This window comes from Palaemon carinicauda, chromosome 11 (assembly GCF_036898095.1).
Source record: "Palaemon carinicauda isolate YSFRI2023 chromosome 11, ASM3689809v2, whole genome shotgun sequence".
In the NCBI taxonomy this organism is placed as follows: Eukaryota; Metazoa; Arthropoda; class Malacostraca; order Decapoda; family Palaemonidae; genus Palaemon; species Palaemon carinicauda.
In genome coordinates, this window is record NC_090735.1 from 136803685 (window position 1) to 136821304 (window position 17620).

Consider the following 17620-nt stretch of genomic DNA (forward strand, 5'->3'; position numbering starts at 1 on the left):
CAGGAACTGAGACCGTCTCTAGCGTCATGTCCTTTATCCAGTGAGCAGCTAGATGATACGAAGGGGGGGGAAGGTGGAGTCTCCCTAACACGATGAACAGGGCCAGAGATGAAAGTGTCCCTGTTAGACTCATCCACTACCTGACTGAGCATCGGTTCCTTCTCAGCATGCTCTGGATGCATTCTAGGGCTTGGAAGATCCTTGGGGCCGACGGAAAAGTCCGAAAAGCTCGACTCTGAAGATCCATACCCAAGGAGACAATGGTCTGGGATGGAACGAGCTGAGACTCCTCAAAATTGACCAGGAGGCCCAGTTCCTTGGTCAGATCCATAGTCCATTTGAAAAACTCCAGACAGCGACGACTTGTGGGAGCTCTTAAAAGCCAGTCGTCTGACGGAGCCGGACACAAGATCATGATACTGCTGCACAGTCTGTGAACTGTCAATCATGGGCAAGCGAGGAAGTACAGTGACAACCCGAATCTGTCTAGACTGTCTGGGTCGTACAGACAACTCCTTAACGGGTTGCTGAGGTTGCCGCACTGCGTCACAACAAGTCACTTCTGTTGGTTGTTGAACGTCTTCCCCGTGACACATTGACTCCGTAAACAAAAAATCCTCTAACAAGGACTAAGCTTGGACTGCATGTCATGCAACACAGCTCAAGGTCTAAGGGAGCAGGTGTGGTAACAGACGGGATTAGCGACTGAAGTGGAACCATTACCTTCCCTGGAAGCATGTTAAGCTTAAATAAAAGTCCATAAGAGGTTATGCAGCTAAAGGCTCCCTCCAAATGACAGAGTGCTCAAGGGAATATCAGAAGGAGGGAGAAAAGAACTTTCTCATCTACAGGGACCTTATCCTAGAAAAGCTAAGTTCTCTGAGTGAGGGTTCACTGGTGCAAAAGCAGCAGACTAGAAGGCAACGTAAAGAAACTGCTTGACAGTCTAGTGAGTTGGCAACAACCCAAGATGAGTGACTGAGAAGCATGCGGTAAGGTATGCAAAGCATGATGTATGCAGAGTATGCTGTATGCAGAGCATGCTGTATGTAGAGCATGTTGTATGCAGAGCATGCTGAATGCAGAGCATGCTGAATGCAGAGCATGTTGTATGCAGAGCATGCTGAATGCAGAGCATGCTGTATGCAGAGCATGCTGAATGCAGAGCATGCTGTAAGCAGAGCATGTAGTAAGCAGAGCCTGCTGTAAGCAGAGCCTGCTGTAAGGAAAGCAGAGCGTGTGCATGGCGTTTAACATTTCTCAGAAATTCCATGACCAGTGCTAGAGTGCTTTATGCATGCTTGCATGGGGTTTAAAAATCAACATAATGTTTACCTTACATTCATAACTCATGATTCATATTTTTGCCATGGTTTGAAAATGGAGGTAAGGTATGCTGAACAGCAGAGTCAGAACGAGCTGGAACAACAATAGTTGTGGTTTCCTCTTCAAGACTCTGTTGAGGGAACACCTGAGGCTCAGTCTGCAAAGGCTGAATAAAAGACAAGCAGAAGGAAGGCGCATGAGTGGAGGAGGCTGACTCCTAGCATGAGTGGTTGAACCCAAGGGTTGCGCTTGCTGAGCGGTTGGCGGAAGCGGAGTAGCAAGTTCCAGTTCTTGTGGTGTGAGCGGAGCGCGATGAGGAAGAGGCTGCGCAGAACAAGGTAAAGTTCTCGCAAGCAGAGGTGTCTGAGGCGCAAGATCAGGGTGCACGGGTTGAGCTCGGTGCAGCAGCTGAGGAGACTGACTCATGGGTGGAAGAGGTTGTTGTACCTCCACCGAGAGTTGCACCACCGGTGGAGCAGCCAGGGGAGGCGGAGGAAGAGTGGAGTAATCCTCCTGATCCCAAACAGAAGGTTGCCTTAAAGAAGGCTGAGGCTGAACAACACTGGGAACAGCGAACACAGAATGTGGCTCAACATCGTACGCCTGGCAGATGGTGCTGCGACTAGGTGGAGCGAGCGCAGGCGGGTTGAGCACAGGCTGAGCGGGTGCAGGTGGAGGGAGTGTAGGCGGAGGCGGAGGAGCAACACTCTCAGCCCGACACTCACGCATCAAGTCCGAAAGCTGTGCTTGCATGGACTGTAGTAGAGTCCACAACATCGTACGCCTGGCAGGTGGTACTGCGATCAGGCGGAACGAGTGTAAGCGGGGGGAGTGTAGGCGGAGGCGGAGGAGCAACACTCTCAGCCCCACACTCACGCATCAAGTCCGAAAGCTGTGCTTGCATGGACTGTAGAAGAGTCCACAACATCGTACGCCTGGCAGGTGGTACTGCGATCAGGCGGAGCGAGCATAGGCGGGGGGAGTGTAGGCGCACTCTCAGCCCGACAAACAGATGACTGAGGAGAGTCAGAGCTAACCCAATGACTGCATCCGGGTTGTTGAACTTTACTTCGTACGTCTGGCATAGGTCTGGACTTTACGTTAAAGAGGTCTTGAGACCTGAGACCAGCGTTACTCTGCCTTTATTTTCTCCTCTAAATCTCGTCTGCAGACGAGCAAAATAAGGGCTCAATCGTCTGCGGGTGGGAGTGACGGTCTCGGTAAGACACGCCCACAACCACCGAGGATACTTCTGTGCGCCGATCAAGGCCTGCTGAACCCTTATGCCCTTCGACATTGCTTCTCCCCTGGGCTTGGGAGCTTGCAAGAGGTCCCGGACTGGGAGGACGACTGGCGCGCACAAAAGTACCCTCACGCATAACACTGACATACTTTGCGCTAATCACTTATCACTTTGATTTCTGTTTGCACTTATTTCACTGAACTCGAAACTTTAAGTGGTTTGTACCTGAAACACGCAATTCTATCCTTCTCAAAAGTTAGTAATTGCGAAAACAGAATTACAATGTAACAGAAAAATCTAATGAAAGATAATTCAGTGGCTGGAAAGAGACTAAACACTAGATCACTCTAGAAACGTTTAGTTTCTTCCCCTAAAGAGACTAGGGATAAGAGCAAAAACGATAACGACGTTACTCGTACGCCTGGCAGGCTTGAGGGAAACGTTTATCCTCTTTCTCCCTCCGTCTCTATCTCTCTCTCTCTCTCTCTCTTGACTTAGAACCTGAGAGAAGAGCCCAATCATATATATCGTTAAAACATATTATTGTTAAAGGAAAAAACTGAAATATTTCCCAAAATGAAAAGTTCCTTTATTAGGATCAAAACCATTAAGTTAAGAAAGAATGAACAAAACGCTAGACACGGTTACTCTTACTGCAATGTGAAACCGTGAACATTCTTTCTCTATCGTAACGATAGAGTGCAAGTTGAACGTTCTGAACGTCAACAACTGCAGAGACAAACAAAACGTTAGTTCAACTTTGAAAAAGTACGAGACTATCAAAGAAATTCTTTCAAAGACATTAAAATAGCATAATATGTTAACAGGTAAAACCGAAATGACGGGCTCAATGTTAATTAACTTCGGTACCAAGAAATGACCGCCTACTATTAGGAAGGTCGAATATAAACAAATATAAAAATTAATTTTAATAAGTTTATAATAAAAGGAAGTTAATCGAAGAGGCCTATAAGAGGCGGAGAGATATAAAATAAATCTATAACTTTTGTTAAGCAAAATTAAGAAAGAGAGTCTATACTCTCTTAGACACCAACACTTCCGTCTAAGGGAAGGGTCGGCCATTGAAAGGTGAACGAGAGTTCATACTCTCTTCGTCACCAAAATTAATCAAATTAATTCCAAAAGCTAACTAAGCTAAAATAGAAGTTTCCAGTAAAGCGACAGCCGAAATCAAAGAGAAATACTTCACCAAAGTCGTGAAAATACTCCAAGAACATAAGCGTATCCCAGAACGTCTTGTCAGAAGCACGACAGAGGAATAATTGAGGAGGTGTCAACAAGAAGTACTTGAGTACCTGGCCACAGGTGGCGCTGGTTAGTACACCCCCTTCTAGTATTGTGATAGCTGGCGTATCCCTCCATAGAATTCTGTCGGGCAACGGAGTTGACAGCTACATGATTATCGGGTAAGTTTAATATTGAAAAATGGGTGTTTGAATATACAGTATTTGAAATATTCAATTATTTCTTACAATCAACAGGATAGCAATAATTGTGCGCACTCCAGTCAACAGTCATCATTCAACTACATATTTGATGTTAACACACAATATTTATATTTTATTATTACTTGTATGTGGTTGTATTAAAGCACTCTGAAGTAAATTCTTAAAACCACTATCCCAACATTCAGTTACCTATTCTAAAATAAACCATCTGTAATTCCCCTACTAAATGTACAGTAATTAAAACTCCATAATCCTTCAATTCCAAGAATGTGGTGCTTAACCTCACCTAAAGTAAGGAATTTTTTCAAGTCATTAGTATTTTACCTAACGATAAAGACCCGAAACTAAGAGAGATTACCCGAGTGCCATATCTGGATGAGATGATGGTAAGGCGTAGATGGAGATGGTTTGGGCATGCTCTTCACATTCCACAAGAGATTTAGTCCATCAAACTTTTAACTGGGCATTACAAGGCACTCGAAGAGTTGAAAGACCCAGGCCTACATGGCTTAGGACTATGAAGCGTGAAGTAGGAGATGATGAATGGAGAGGTATTGATTTAAAAGCTCGAGAGAGACGACTGGTAAAATCAATCTAACCGAGGCCCTTTCCTCCAATAGGTGTAGGAGAGGATGACGATACAAATCCAGAGTCCTTCAATAGGAGTATACTTTCACATTTTCAGCAATATTGGATACGGCTGTTAAAACTTTAACGAGGTGGCAGTAATTACTTCTGAGTGAGAGGGAAGCACTGTCCACCCGACAAACCACTAAACCCTTACTTTAACCTTTGGCCTACGATTTGCAGGGCCGTTTGGGCACCTTAAAGGACTTAGGTTTGTATAGTTAAGAAAATGAAAATTACCTTAGAAATTTGCAATTTGTTTCTATACAAATACAAACTATCGTCCTTTAATAGGAGACTTATCCTTTGGTTTGAAGTCCCTATAACCAAACTGCTGGTTTACTATCCTGGGAAATATGCAAGCACTTAGACTCGGTACAGGAGCGAAAGTGTTGACTCCTATTAACTTCCTAACGATCTGGTCATGAAAACTGTGGAAAGGCATTAGGCTAGGTCACTACCAAGAAGTGGTACACGGCCAAGGGAAATTTATCTCAGAGTGGAGGATATATTATCAGAAAGTATAGTAATTATGAAAAAATGGGTTGGACACATTTGCATATAAATAGTCCAATACAAAGTTACAGTTGACCAAGTTTGTTTGCTTGCAATCGTCTTACCCGGATGAATCTTACAAACAGGCCTTCCTTGTCAACTCCCTAGTGTGTGCCTGTTTGATAAGGATCTGTGAAACAAGTCAATTTTTTGACAAAGGACACAAATAGAAGTACGGTATGTCTGTCTCAACATAATGAGTACTTTACTAAAGAAGTCAAGAATTGAAGTGTGTCCATCTCTAAACATATAGAGTACATTGCAAGCATTACTGATAGGTTGAAAAGTTGGGTCTTTTCTTCCAAGAACCACTTCCCTGAGGTGATCTTGAACCCATGTCCCCCATCTCCCTTGGATTTGTCTGTAAATGGCAAGATCTCTGGAGGTGGGGTTCAAGTGGAAGTCCTGTGGGACAAAATCATCAGTCAGCCACCAAGCTCAATCACCCATGTTTCCTATGCCACTGAAACCAAGAGGTAAAGAAATCGCTGGATGTTTACCATTGATGGTTCCCCTAATCATGGAGCAATCGCTGGTGTGAAACCACGTGAAGATAGAAAATTCAGATGATGATGTTACCATAAAGCTGAAGTTCTTGGTATTGGGGGAGCAACTGCATTACTATCCTGAATTTTCAGAAACAAATGTTCAATATTTTATCAGCATACTTTGGTCCTACATTTCTGCCTAGCCATGCGCCTGGGTAACCAATAGAACACAATTCTTGTATTGAGGGAAAATAAGGTCAACTTCTTTGGTCTTGGAGCATTGCCTCCTGGAGGGAGACAGGGCAAGCCAAAAGTTGAGGAAATCCTAGAAGGCACCACAAAAGCAAGCACGAACCCTCAGGGAGAAAGGCTGTCTGAAGCAATGGTTTGAACTAAAGACCAAAGCCTAAAGGACAGGAGATTCTATTGGACTGAAGGGTGAGTATCCATGTGCAAGAATCCTACAGGTTTACTGAGCTTGAGGAATCCTCCCCTCAATGGCAGACTGTATGGTACTGACTGTCTTCCTTTGAATGGGAAGAGTTAGTCACCAGGCTCCAATAGACTGAACTAGAAGAATTGAGTACAAGGCCTAGGGATTAGTATGTGTCTCTCCAATATGTTCTTCAGGATCCAAAGGTGGTTTCAGTCAGAAAAGTCCTTGATTTTAGCTTGTTTTGGATTGAGTTTCGGGTTGCCATTTATTATATGACTACACCCAACCAAAGGTCAAGTAAGCCGCTGCCAGACTGATAATGAAGGCAGCTCTCATAGGAGACTCAAAGCCTGAAAAAGATGTGTACACCAAACCCAAATCTTACTTTGGATCCCTGTTTTCAATGGTGCAATCGCTGAATTGATAGACCATGCTGATGAAGTTACAAAAGGGACTCTAGAGTGTCCGAGGCAGAGGAGGGACGATGCTTGGTCTCGTACAAAACCTAGCACTGGGGGCAGAAGCACAAGCTCCAGTACATAGTACTGAAACTCTTCCCAAACTACTTTTGTGACATCGTAATATTTCATAGAAGAATCCTTGTTCTCCCGGATAAATGCCTGCATGTACTAGAACGGAACAGGGCGATCATATTTGTCCTTGGTTGGAGAGAATCCTTGCCGAAAACAGCACTAACACGATTGGCATCTCAGTGCTTTTACGAGTGCTGAGATCAGAATTGAGACATCACCTGTTCCAACCTTTAACTTGCGAATAGTTGGAAGAATTGGGCGGTTGGGAAAATTCAACTATGGAATGGTCTCTGTGTGTGGGAAGATCTAGGTCGATGAGCGGTATCACCCACTGGTCAGATCTTAATCTATGGTTTCACCTAAGCATCTTGGGAACATCTCAAGGCAGAAGAGAGACAAGGGCAGCTCCCCACATCTTGATCAGTAATATAAGAGACCAATCAATGGTAACAGGTGCGAGAACCCCAGTATCTGGTACCAAAAACCCTTCCTGAGGGATTGGGTTCTGGTTCAGCACTGCTCCTCCCATGAAGCCATATTGAAGAATAGGTCGAAGTATCAAAAGACACTTCCAGATTGGTTGTCCTCTCCCACAGTGATCTCTTCCTACTTCCCCTCAAGGCAGTAAGAGCGCTTAGAAGGAGCAGCTAAAAGAAACAGGTGAAGTAGATACCTGGTGATTGGAAGAAAATGATCACCTGAATTGTATGGATCCTGATCTTGTGGTCCATATCATGTAGCTCTTGGTCACAAAGCCTCTGATGGTATGACTCCCACTCCTGGCTACTGATAGCATGACTCCCAATCACGGCTACTGATTGCATAATTCCCGATTACGGTTACCGATAGTATGGTTCCCAATCATAGCTACCTATCATTTGATTCCTGATCTGGTGGAAAACGATGATTGTGGTTGAGAACACAATTGAGACATTGCCACAAGACAAAACATGAAGGGAAAGAGCACAAGGAAACCTTTGCACTCGTGAAATTAAGATCTCATACCCCATTATAAGTGGTGACTATGATCATAGGTTCTTCTTCCACTGATATCATGTACTTGAAGAATTGGAACAAAGTAGATGCCAAAGTTTTAAGACTTGAGTGTCGCTAAAGAACACATGCGAAGTGTCCGTTCATGTAGTGTCGAACAAGCAACGTGAACACTTGAACCTCGTACCAAACATATTCCAGGGGAAAGATGATTTTCAGATTATCTAACAGAAAAACCTTGAGATTAAAACAGCCAGTTGAAGGCACCGTAAGTACGCCTGTACTATCTAGTAGCTGAAAACACCGGAAGTAGCCTGTAATAAACAGTAGCCGAAAACACCGGAAGTACGCCTGTATTATTCAGTACCTGAAAACACCAGAAGAACACCTGTACAATCTAGTAACTGGAAACACTGTGAGGGCTCACTGGTCTGTTGGGTGGGACCCCCCCCCAGTAACTACCGTCACCTAAAAATTCTAACAGCCGTATCTAGCGTCACTGAAAACATACTGTACTCCTATCAAAGGACAGGGATTTGTATTTGTGTAGGAATAAATATAATTCAGTTTTAAAATTTTCAAAGCTCACATGCTTTACATATGTCTTCTTTCATTAGTTTAAGCTGCAAGACTTATTTCGAAGTTTCAACTCTCTCATTTACTGGTGCAACATACGAGCAAACTAAGACCATGAGGAGAGTCTTCAACTTTATTTCTTTACACCTCCCTTTTTCAGCCTGCTGTATATTGTACTGAGGATGAGTAACCCTTGGTGAAACAAGGGGTTATAACAAACAAGATTTTAAGAATAAAAAACTACTTCACTAATTCTAAGAAACTATTTGAAATAAAGGTACAGTACTGGAATTGACGAAGAGTCAGTTTTCAGCAGGTAAGTTTACTTCAAGCTGGAATAAAAAGTACTTGACCATCTTGAATAAGCTGTGAATTTTCCTGGTGGGTAATTTATACATTGGTTCAATTATCCATTTTTCAAGGTTATAAGTTTTGAACCCTTTGAGAGCCTTCAGAGGACAACCATCTCAAAGAGACAAGATGAACATAGATATGCCTTTAAACATCAACATTCAACCAGCTTTAAGATGGAAGCAATATGAACCTCATATGAAAATCATAGAAGTAAATTCACATTATACTACATCTTGAAGCAAAACTAAACTGAGAAAGAATGTAAGACCGAACTTGCAAGCCGTAATGAAAAATTAAATGAATGAAGAAGAGGTGAATACACATTTGCCTGTCATCAACTTAAGGCTAATGAACACTTGAATGTTATGATACTTGAGAACAGTGTTGCAGGAATAACAAACTTCGGTGAAAATGTACCCGTGTACTAGAACAATCACCAAAAATTTCTCCCAAGAAAAGTGTTTACAGGCTCTGACTAGTCAAAGTAATGTTAGCAAAATGGAGGCAAATAAAATAAACTTTCATCCTTCTTGCAACAAATGACATTACAAGACAAGGCTAACTCAACCATTAACCTTTCCTGTTGGTTAATAAAGAAGTATGCAAGGGGCATTTGTTATTTAGTAGACTCAAAAGGGTCCTTAAAGGCCAAAGAAGGATCCAAGGTATACTGTAATCAAAGTCCATGAAAGTAAATACCCTCTATGCCAAAGAATTTTCGCAGATGGGATTTAAATAATTACAAAATCTACAAAAAAAACTTATGCAGAAAAGTTCAAACATGAAACAGCTAACATGGATGCTCCCGAATTACTTTTTTCCCATAAATGAATAAGTTACAGAAAAAAGTGATGAGTAATTCTTAACTCTTCCCATTATGGTTTTCATTACACAGGATGAACCAAGATGGTAGCACACCAACAACTGCTGCAATGTACTGGATTTATTGATTCAAGAATTTAAAGGTTTAAAGGTACCCATGAGCGGCAGAGGCAAGGACAGGACAATATCCTAGAGACTGACCACCTATGCATATGATCAGCTCCCATGCTAGGACTACCAAGGGCCAAGCAATGGCTATTGATTACTTAGCTTGCAGGAATGATGAGGTTGCAAACACCACTTGAAACTATTAAGCTCAAGCTTGTCTCAAACCACAACCCGATATTCCCTGGTGCTGGGGTGTACTGGGCCATTCAACACCTTCGGGCAACTTTAGGGGAAAACCCACAATTGCACTATTAGGGAAGTTAAAATATATTGGACAGCAAGATGAAAGAAACAAGGTGGGAACAGAGATATAGTAAAAGGCTAAATTTTAAGTGTAACGAAGAGAACGAAGGGATGTAACAAATCTTTGCAAGTAATGCCTTTAGTGAGCAGCACGAATACTGACAACACTAATCTCTCTACAGGGGACTCTAATGTATTATCCAAGTTAGTCATAACTGTGAAGTGGTGGCTTCACAAGCCACGTCAGTTTCTTACCTAGCAAACCTTCTTTCATTCAAACCTAAACTTGTTTATAATAGATGTGTCCATAATCAAGTTTGTTCTAGACAACTGTATGCTTGGATTTATTAAATGTTTTTTCTAAGGTTAATATAATGCAACTTAAAATATAAACCTGAATCTAATCAACAAAGCTGCAAAATAGATATCTGTAAAGTAATGGTTCATCTTTACCATAATACACATCAAAAGGTACTTTTCAATATGTGTTCTTATGCATACAGTATAGGAAAAAATCTAAAGATATTTGTATTGTCAAAAAACAAAATTAAGAAAACTCAACGACCAGTCTTTAAATGATTGAGCCACCACTCCAAAATATTCTTAAGTGTTTTGCATCTGTAAAGATATTAGATTATTACTTTGTAAAGTTATAACTCTGCATTATAATATTTATCAATGTGAAAAAGAAACCATATTCCTAATTGATAATTTTGTCTAAGTAGCACTGAATAGAAATCGGACACCTTGTATACTTTAAAAATGAGTAACAAAATACAAATAATTTTAACCAGAAAGTGCTGTTACTATTATTGGTATTTTAATGCACTGACTGTTATTGAGATAAAAATCAACTGTCAATATCCAGTTTCTTAAAACTTATCTTTTTCCCTTGCACAACATCATAAAGATAGGATATTTGTTTTGTTGTAATGAAGTTCACCAGTCTAAAGAACTTCAAATGAAAATAATCGAATGAAAAGTTTAAAAAAAAAATGAAGAAAGCTCCTTCAACATAATACTGTAGTTTCATATGTGAAACACAACTGTGTACAAATTTACTTTGTATGCGCTATGTTTCGTGAATTCTTACAAAAGAATGAAGACAACCACCATTTATAGAGGCGGGTACTTTAAATATTCACAAAAAATTCCAATGTGCATACATACATTGTATGCCTATTTCTGCATACATTATCTACATGATTACAAGCGCAAACTTATAAGCCATTATTTCATCTATTACCTTGTATTACTAAACCATACCCAAACAACAAAATACAGTATTGTACCAACTACAAATAGTGATCTCAAACAAAGACTATAAATACCCAAACCAGCACTTCATTATATCAGGAGGGAAGGGAGGGTTTTTTTATTTTAAATTTTTTAAAAATAGCTCAAACATTTGGCAAAGGGATGATAAAAAACCATGAACTCATCAAGCTCAGAGCACTAAAGGGTCTATAGAGACCTGGCTGGTTGCTTGGCCGGCTACCTGCTGCCGCTCTAACTGAATCTGCAACTGCTGCAGTTGAGAGGCAGCAGAGTTGTTGTCACTTGCCGTGGCTCGACGCACTCCTGACAGTTGAGACAGTAACTCAGCTATGGGGTCCATCGATTCACGTGAAGAGGGCGAGAACAGACCACTGCTAACACTCCTAATAGGGAGGAAAATGAAAATGAATTACCAAGGCAAAATCTTTTGCTTACAAAATAAATCCTGTATATATAGTGCTTACCTGCCTTTTATCAAACTACAGCATTCATCACTAATAAAACTTTAACCTACACAAATGTTGCACAGATGATCTATGTATTTACTTTTGAAACAAGTACCATCACTCTTGAACTCCATTCTCTCACATAATGAATTAAGAATGTCTTTCTTTTTTATTTTATCAACTTATATAATCAAGAAATACATGTACAGCTAGTCTTTTTCATCACAGTTACGAAAAACAAATGACAATATCCTCTTTATGCACTGTAGGTGATAAAATATTGTTTTCTAAAATTTACTATATTGGCTATTCATAAAATAAAATCTAAAATTTCAAGGAATTGCCCTTATCAATTTGCTGATTTAGGAATAAGATGAGGGAGCATGGCAATGCATTGTACACATCTTCAACATTAAAACAGAGCTACAAAAGGTCTGGACCTATATCCACAGCACCATGCATGATTTCACATAAAAATTAAAATTAAAAGGGTATTGATAAGTGCTCTATTTCTCCTTAATTGCATACTGGGAACAAATATTCTGGATTCAAGGTATTGTACTTGTAACAGAACTGAAAAACTTTATGAACTTTTACAGCAACCCTCAGATTAAGGAAGGAATGGATATTAAATTTAGTTTCTGTAATCTGCAAGCATCCTACCTTTCACAGGCATGTTACTTAAAACTGCTTATCTAGAAAGTTTTTTTGATGAAATGATAAAGTGATTATAGTTATTAGGTTTTCTACTATAAATCTTCCTTATTATACAAATCCACCATCACATAGAAGCCTCATTCAAGATCAAAATGCTTCCGTAAGCATATATTCTTTAGACCTGTACACACAAAGCAGAAGAGCTATGACTAACTTCATACACATTCATGCCTATTGACCCACTGGTATATAAAAACCTGAACAAGGATGGATCCAGAAGTACACTTGCAGACTGTATAGGTAAGGTATATAAAGACTATCCTCCTGGTTGTCTACATACAAACAGATGAGTTTGTATGAAAAATTATGCTGCGATATAAAAGCTGGAATACCTTTACATAAACCAATCAATCATACAGCAACAGTCACAATTTAGTAAGGAGATCAAGAAGTTGGAATTATTAAACTTGAGCACCGATGGACCAAGTAGAGCACTTGGAGATTATAAAGGTCGGATACCATTATACCAAGGATCAAAATGTATTCTAATGTGGTACTTCAAGTTATGGAACAGTGTGTGTGCAATGAAATATGTTTGAACTTCATCCATACCAATAGACAACAGAAATCAATTAAAGTACTCATTAAAGAGAAGCAGAAAGCTCCTATCTCAGGAAACACCTTAAATGGGACATTGCTCTCATCCGCCCGTCCACAGAGGAAATTCGGGCATCATGTCATTAATGAGTTGCAATTGGAAAGCAATGATTTTTTTACACAATACTTTTTTATATTAATTTACGAATAGTAAAAGAACATTGAGAACATTTAGAACCAAAGTCCTGCAAATCCCCAGGCATGAATATTTCCATAAGGCTACCACAGCCCCGGCATTATGATAGGAAGACTTGGATGGTGGGATATCTTCACAAGAGGAAAAACACCTAAAATAATTGAAATACAATACCTTGCTGCCATCATGGTCATGGAAGGTGCTAGACATTTCCTTAAAATTGTTCAAGCAAGCATGAAAATATCCCTGGCTTACAACTGCGGTAGGAAAACTTTACTGTAGCTGGAACACAATACAGTATATCTTCTAATCTAAGAGGATCCAATAACAAACCTGTAAAAAAGCACTAATCGGAAAAGGTGGTGCAACTGGAACCTCAACATAAACAGGAGTAGCAGAAGGACAAGGGTTATTTCATTACCCACTCACATTACAATAGCAGAAGTAGAAGTGGCAACCAAGATTTTCAGAATAACTGAAACCAAACCTAAGACCAGCCTGCACAGCAGCCATAACACACACCAGACATCAGCTGCCTAGTAGGTAAAGCAGAAACAATAGAAACAACTAACAGGGCAACCGGAGGCCCAGCAGACATTGTAGGAGCAGTATGTGATCAAGTCTCGATACAATAAGCTGATGACACATGTGAAGCTAGCATGGCTGTCACAGCAGGGATACCACAGACAAAAGTCTCGGCAGAAACAACAGGAGCAACGATCAGTAAAATTACACTTAGTCAGATCACTAGTCTGAAACCTCAAAAAGTCAGGATGAAAGAGACTTTTAAATAAAGTTTTATTGCAGTTCCCTCTAAAAGCCACCTCAAATATCCAGCACTTCAGTCTCATCAATTGTTGCAATTATTTTGTGTACAATTTACCATTCATGATTATATGTGATATTGCAGAACATAGGACCCTTCAAATTTTGTTTCCGTGCAAGATTTTAAAATACAGTACAGTACAGTACTGTACTGTATACTCCAAATGTTGTGCGAGTTCAATTTTTCTGATGTTGCATTAGGGTAGGCCACCAAACAATTGGTAATTTCCTTTCATCACCTTACATCAACCATCCTTCCATCAGGCTCATATTGAAAACATTTACAAGATTTGAACAATAGAAAAGACTTTGAAAAGGGTCAAATATATCAAAACCTAGTTTTTTCAAACTTCTGATAGAAAAAGCATCATAAAAAGACACGACCAAAACTGCTACTTTTATTTTTAATAGTATGTAACTTATCCTAAAAGCTCTTACAATTCAACTTTCACCTTTTTCTACGGATATCGCGTCAACTTTAATCACCACCAATTAGTAAGAATTCCCTCTAATTTCCAATGCTACTTTGTTGGCTGACCTCACTCTACCACGATCATGAATATGCGCATATATCTGCACAGAATTTTTTTAAAAAGCTGTATTGCCAATATAATTATTCAAAAATTCTATCAAAAACCATTTCAAACAGGCAAGTATAATTCTAAAAAGTTGTTACTTTCAAAGTTCAACAGTTAGCAAGTCTTGCTAATTTTTGTAGAAAACTCCCATGAAAAGCAGGGTTTCATGAGTGGCAATAAAATGCATTCTAATTAAGATGTGTATTTTCATCCTTACGTATTTTTCCTATCTCTTCTATACCTTCAATGCATGAGCATTTATTATAGCCTACCATAGTTTTACTTATTGATATAGGTTATACTTCAATGGATTGCATTGGTTTATAAAATTTAGCTAAAAAAAATCATTGTGACTGGTGAAATCCTTCAGCACCGTATTACCACAATCTGAGAATCACAGTAGAATGCTTTAGTGCTCTATAAGTCACTGTTGAGGAGAGTGTCCAGACCCCAAGCAGAGTAGACACTGCAGGTAAGTATAGAGTAAGCAAACAGGAAACTTGAGCAGCAAGATATGACAACACTAGAAGACTGGCACCCCTTAACCTTAACTATGGAAGTGAAAGATACCAACCGACTAAAATAAGGATTTCAATGCAGTAGTGGTTACTTCAGACGTAGAGTGATTTTCTTATTTCACTTCTAATAGTGCATTCACTGGTCAGACAAACAGTGTCACACTGAGATCAGGCACTGACTTCAACAATTACTCCATACAAAGTAGGGGTACATCTCCCCAAGGACAAAGTTGCAGCTAACCTTGCCTGCTTGCTTAAGCATAGTTTTTAGTAAATAACAGGAAAAGCATAACTTAATTATAAAAACTAATAAAAGCAGAAATCTAAAACACTACACCAACTACATACAACAATACACAAAAAGGAACAATGAGTGGGAAAAAAAGCACATACTGTACATTGAAAGGTAGGAAAACAATGCAGATGCAAAGCATAAATGATAACCATTGATAAAAACCACCGCCAAGAAACAATAATACCAAAAAGAAAATTAGACTAACAAAAATACCAACACTGGTACCTCACACACCACAGGCAATTAGTAACCCAACGAATTCAATTCTATGCATTAATACTAGTAAATTTGCTTAGCAGTTATATTAGAATCTATATAAAATCATAACACCATATCTGAATTACACACACAGAAATAAAGACAAGCAAATTTTACAGCACAAAATATGCCAATACACTTTCTAAAAAGTCAGGTAGACAACCTGGTTATTAATTCATAGTAAAAATACAGAAATTGAATTACTGTACTTGATAAGTGAAAAAGAAGATATAAAATTATTGTAAATGAAGAATTCTTTCTAATTAGCAAAATATAAGTTGGGGAAATTCTTCTAGCTTTGATGCCATTGAAATGCAAAAAACGAGAAGCATAGTTGCATAATTACTGCCTATCTATAGGTTAAAGATGCTTATGAACAGTTGGTCTTAGCTCTTCCATTCCTCCTGTCTACACACAGCACAAGAATATACACGTCTGGGGCATTTGAAATGCAAATGAGGACTTAATTGTGATTAATAGTTTTGCTATGAAACTTGACCTTCTCCAAAATGTATAAACCGATCCTCACTTCTCTCATTACCAATTATTTTTTTTCTATGTCCTTTGGCCAAGAAGCTAATTCAATGACAACTAGAGAAGAAAAACATTAGCAAACAATTTTTCACTTTTTAAATACACTGATCAAGAGTAGCATTTAAAGTTTTGTTCTTATGGCAGGACAATTTCCTACCAATACTGTACCTAATACTGAAGGGCTAACAGATCTATTGGAATCACAGGGTGTGTGTATTAATACTGTTCCTCTCATTCTCTTGCATGATTCTTAAAATAAGGAATTACTCTAAATAGAAGGGTATGAAAAGCTTACAGTATTTCTATCAACAAATTTTAGAGCAGATAAATTTTCAAAATATCAAGCAAATCACAGTATAAAGTAATTTTGTACATAACCAAATCTAATAAATATGAAGCACATAACAGACAAAAACTGCAACAACAAATAACTTCATCATCAGCCACTATAAAGATTTTTAAAAAGTTACTATCTAACATACAGTCAATCCTCGTTATTCGCAGTGGGTTTGATTTCTGAAATCTCATATTTGCCGAAAACGTGGGTATAACAGACATTTTATAAATAAAAAAATTGTCATAAGCAGTACTGTATTAATCAGGATTTAGCACCAACAATTTAATAAAATGGAACGTATTGAACCAGACTCTTACCTAGAATGCTGAGTGATGTTGCTGAAGGGGGGGACCTCAGCTTGGAATTGGAGATGCGCGGTACGGTACCCAGAAATTCGTTCACTACTGGGAATAGCAGCCGCAAAAGAGCAAGAATAATGCGCGATTAGAGAAAAAGGGGTCTCGCTTTAACAGAAGCGAATAAACGAATCCGCGATAGCTGAGTACATGAATAACGATGACTGACTGTACATATCAAAAACCTTAATGAAGTAAAAACTTACCCAAAAGTCATATTTCGCCTAGCTACACCCCTGCCAATACCGCGTCCTTGGTGAGGTATTCTTCGAACTCCATGGCGGGTCCCAGAGGGCTCATCATATATAATCAGTTAAGGAATCTAGTGTTGATAAATTCACAAAATTATGAAAAAATTATGATGAAATTTATACTTACACTCACCTGATGTTCATATGGCTTCTACTCAAAAATTTCATAATGAAAAATTACCTTTCTCTCCCTTTTCAAAATGGCTTCCTTTCTGGGAACCACCATATCATGTAGCGGTTGATGGCAATTAACTAGTCAAAAATACAACCTATTACTTCTTTCTTTTTAGTTTTTGAAGTTAAAAACGCAATCATTAGTCTACTGAACATCAGACCAGTATAAATTTTTTTTTTTTCTGAATATGTTTATTTTCATGAACCTCCCCTGATGTTCATGTAGCTGATTCTTGCACACACATTGATAGAGGTGGGATGGTGAAGGCAAGAGATCAGAGTGAGAGAGATCAGAGTGACAATCTAGATTAATCAATAAATCAACTGCTTGAGATTACTCTAAAAGGTAACCAATCCTGAGTCCAAGTAAATTCTTAATTGCTCTAATTTCACGGTTGAATTTCCTAAATAGATAAATAATAAATAAAACCTTGAACTTTCTAATTCAGAAACAAACGTATAACTTGAACTGTTTAAGCAAATAATT

The 17620-nt window shown here is 39.1% G+C and overlaps 1 protein-coding gene across 5 annotated transcripts in view; it reads right to left on the reverse strand.

Moving 5' to 3' along the window:
• Positions 1–17620, reverse strand: part of Kcmf1 (Potassium channel modulatory factor 1) — a 100310-nt gene that overhangs the window by 23134 nt on the left and 59556 nt on the right. The window contains exons 5-7 of one of the 5 annotated variants that reach the window (XM_068383482.1): positions 16915–17008; positions 16670–16756; positions 11332–11494 (exon numbers count right to left, since the gene is read on the reverse strand). In XM_068383482.1, the coding sequence (XP_068239583.1) occupies positions 11332–11494; positions 16670–16756; positions 16915–17008 (344 nt within the window). Of the gene's footprint in view, positions 1–11307; positions 11495–16669; positions 16757–16914; positions 17009–17620 lie in introns of all 5 variants that reach the window. The other 4 variants (XM_068383481.1, XM_068383485.1, XM_068383483.1 and 1 more) reach the window with 4 other exon arrangements.